Below are 1,997 nucleotides of genomic sequence, written 5' to 3' on the forward strand. Positions count from 1 at the left end.
GGTCATCGCCAAACAATGTATAGAAATTCCCTAGAACACTAGAATTTTTCAAATTTTAAGGGGCAATTTGGTGGTTATATACGCTCGTCGTGGCCTAACGAGTTAGCAATCAAAGTTATATGTCTCCACCGACCGCCCCTCCTCCCTTAGTGATCATAGTTGTCCTAAAATACGCAAAACATGTTGGTGATTACCATTAATTTCCTGCTAGCAACATTCTGTTCGACTAGCCAATTGATGGCCCTTTGAGTTCCTTTATATCGTGTAACGCCTAATTAATATTTAGTGGTGAAAAAACTTTCACGGTAAAAACATGATAGCTCATATGTTCAAAGGTAAATATAATCTCAAAATGTGGGGACTTAATATAAAACGATTGATATACATGAAACAACATCGGAAAATTTGAAAATTGTAGTGTATCACATAATATATCCATGGAACTTTTATATTAAGCCAAGGGTACAAATAGATTCATCGTGGCGACTCTTATTGGAACAAGGGAAAAAGACAAATACATAAGTAAGATGATACATTGGCTTCCATACAGCTGATGGTATCAAGATTATTCAAGACAAAATGACAATACGACCTTGGCCATAGAAATCATGCACAAGAAGGCATGATTAGGCTTCAACAGACTGAATGACTGCACCATCATTACAGAAACGGGCACATGCGTTGCTGCAGAGTCCCATGTCGAATTTCATCTCTTGGCCACGGAAAACTGTTACAAAATAGTTGACGTTATGTATGTCTAGAACACAAATGTTTTCTATGAGATGAATAAAAAATATAAAAATGTGGTAAATTAAAATTACCATTGTCCATGTTGTCACAGACAGAATTCCTGCATCCAATGGTGCAGTACTGAGTGACATCTGGTTCACCTGCCAAAGTAATTTGAACAATAAGTATGTAAATAATTTCATGTTAGCAGGTCATTATGAACAAGTTGAAAAGAATAACAATGATATCTCTTACCGGATTCAGGGAGAAGATTCAGTTTAGGATAGTCACTAGGGCATTTTGGACCACTTATGATTTTACAACGACAAGCACCTGCGCAGACTGGACGGGAACCACCCGCGAAACGGCAAGTGTTGTAGCAGTTTCTAGCTAACGTGTCCTTGCAGCAACTTTTTCCCTCCACCTGGACCTGCTCCAGAACTAAACCCAGTATGAGAACACAAATGACCACACTCTTAATACTCTTGCTGGGTGCCATGGTTGGCTTCTTGGCTTTAATTTCTCCAGAAGAATGAGAAATGGCTATGTTGGATTGATGGAAATCCTAGAACACGAGGCTCCTATTTATAGAGGGAAAGTAGTGTGTTGGTACCACTCAGTTTCTGCCGCTGCAAATATCTCTCTCACTCAACCACTATTTCGCAGTAATAGGAAGTCACATGGGTTTGGTCTCTTGTATCCACAGGAGGAGGGTCTCACCAATGGGGCCATGCATCTACTGTCTTGCATGAGAGCAGCTAATTAGTTACCAACCACGTACTCTATAAAATTGATAGAGGAGTGCCTCATCACCTCATCATTTATAGTAGTAGAATGTAGTGCCAGATATTTATGAATTCATGGCCGATGATAGCTAATAATCTAGCGTGACAGATCACCAGCGTTGCTAAGTGTCTGAATGATGCCGCAGCCGCAGGTGCAGTAGTTTTAGTTCAGTTTCGTCAGTTTCGTCAGTTAGAGACTTTCTCTCGTTTCTGTTAGTCAGCGCCTGAGGACGCGGTGTGTGCGCTCCCGAGGCCTTAGATCACGGCACGAGCTCGCCCTTGATCGTGGGATGGCACGATCCGGTAGAGGGGGTAGCTCCTGATCCGTTTTTCCCGTTTAGCAAGTGAATAAGAGGAAGAAACAGAAAAGCAGCAAGTTAGTTGCGCTGCGCAAAACCTCATCGTCTACCTCCCGCTCCTCTCGCCATAGCCGTAGCTAAGTCACTCTGGCTCGATAGAGAGCGTTAGTGCTGACAATTTGCA

The 1,997-nt window shown here is 41.9% G+C and overlaps 1 protein-coding gene across 1 annotated transcript; it reads right to left on the reverse strand.

Moving 5' to 3' along the window:
* Positions 1–404: 404 nt before the first annotated feature.
* Positions 405–1,365, reverse strand: LOC123418554 (leaf-specific thionin DB4). The gene is made up of 3 exons (XM_045107029.1): positions 985–1,365; positions 822–890; positions 405–727 (listed from the first exon to the last, which is right to left on the reverse strand). The coding sequence occupies exons 1-3, from the start codon at positions 1,226–1,228 to the stop codon at positions 627–629; spliced, it is 414 nt and encodes a 137-aa protein (XP_044962964.1). The 5' UTR covers positions 1,229–1,365; the 3' UTR covers positions 405–626.
* Positions 1,366–1,997: the final 632 nt, after the last annotated feature.

This window comes from Hordeum vulgare, unplaced genomic scaffold (assembly GCF_904849725.1).
Source record: "Hordeum vulgare subsp. vulgare unplaced genomic scaffold, MorexV3_pseudomolecules_assembly, whole genome shotgun sequence".
Classification (NCBI taxonomy): Eukaryota; Viridiplantae; Streptophyta; class Magnoliopsida; order Poales; family Poaceae; genus Hordeum; species Hordeum vulgare.

Coding starts and splice junctions, on each gene's coding strand:
- LOC123418554 (XM_045107029.1), bottom strand. CDS start 1,228: ATGGCACCCAGCAAGAGTATTAAGAGTGTGGTCATTTGTGTTCTCATA. Junction 891..984: donor GAATCTTCTCCCTGAATCCG/GTAAGAGATATC, acceptor TTACTTTGGCAG/GTGAACCAGATGTCACTCAG. Junction 728..821: donor CTGTGACAACATGGACAATG/GTAATTTTAATT, acceptor ATTTTGTAACAG/TTTTCCGTGGCCAAGAGATG.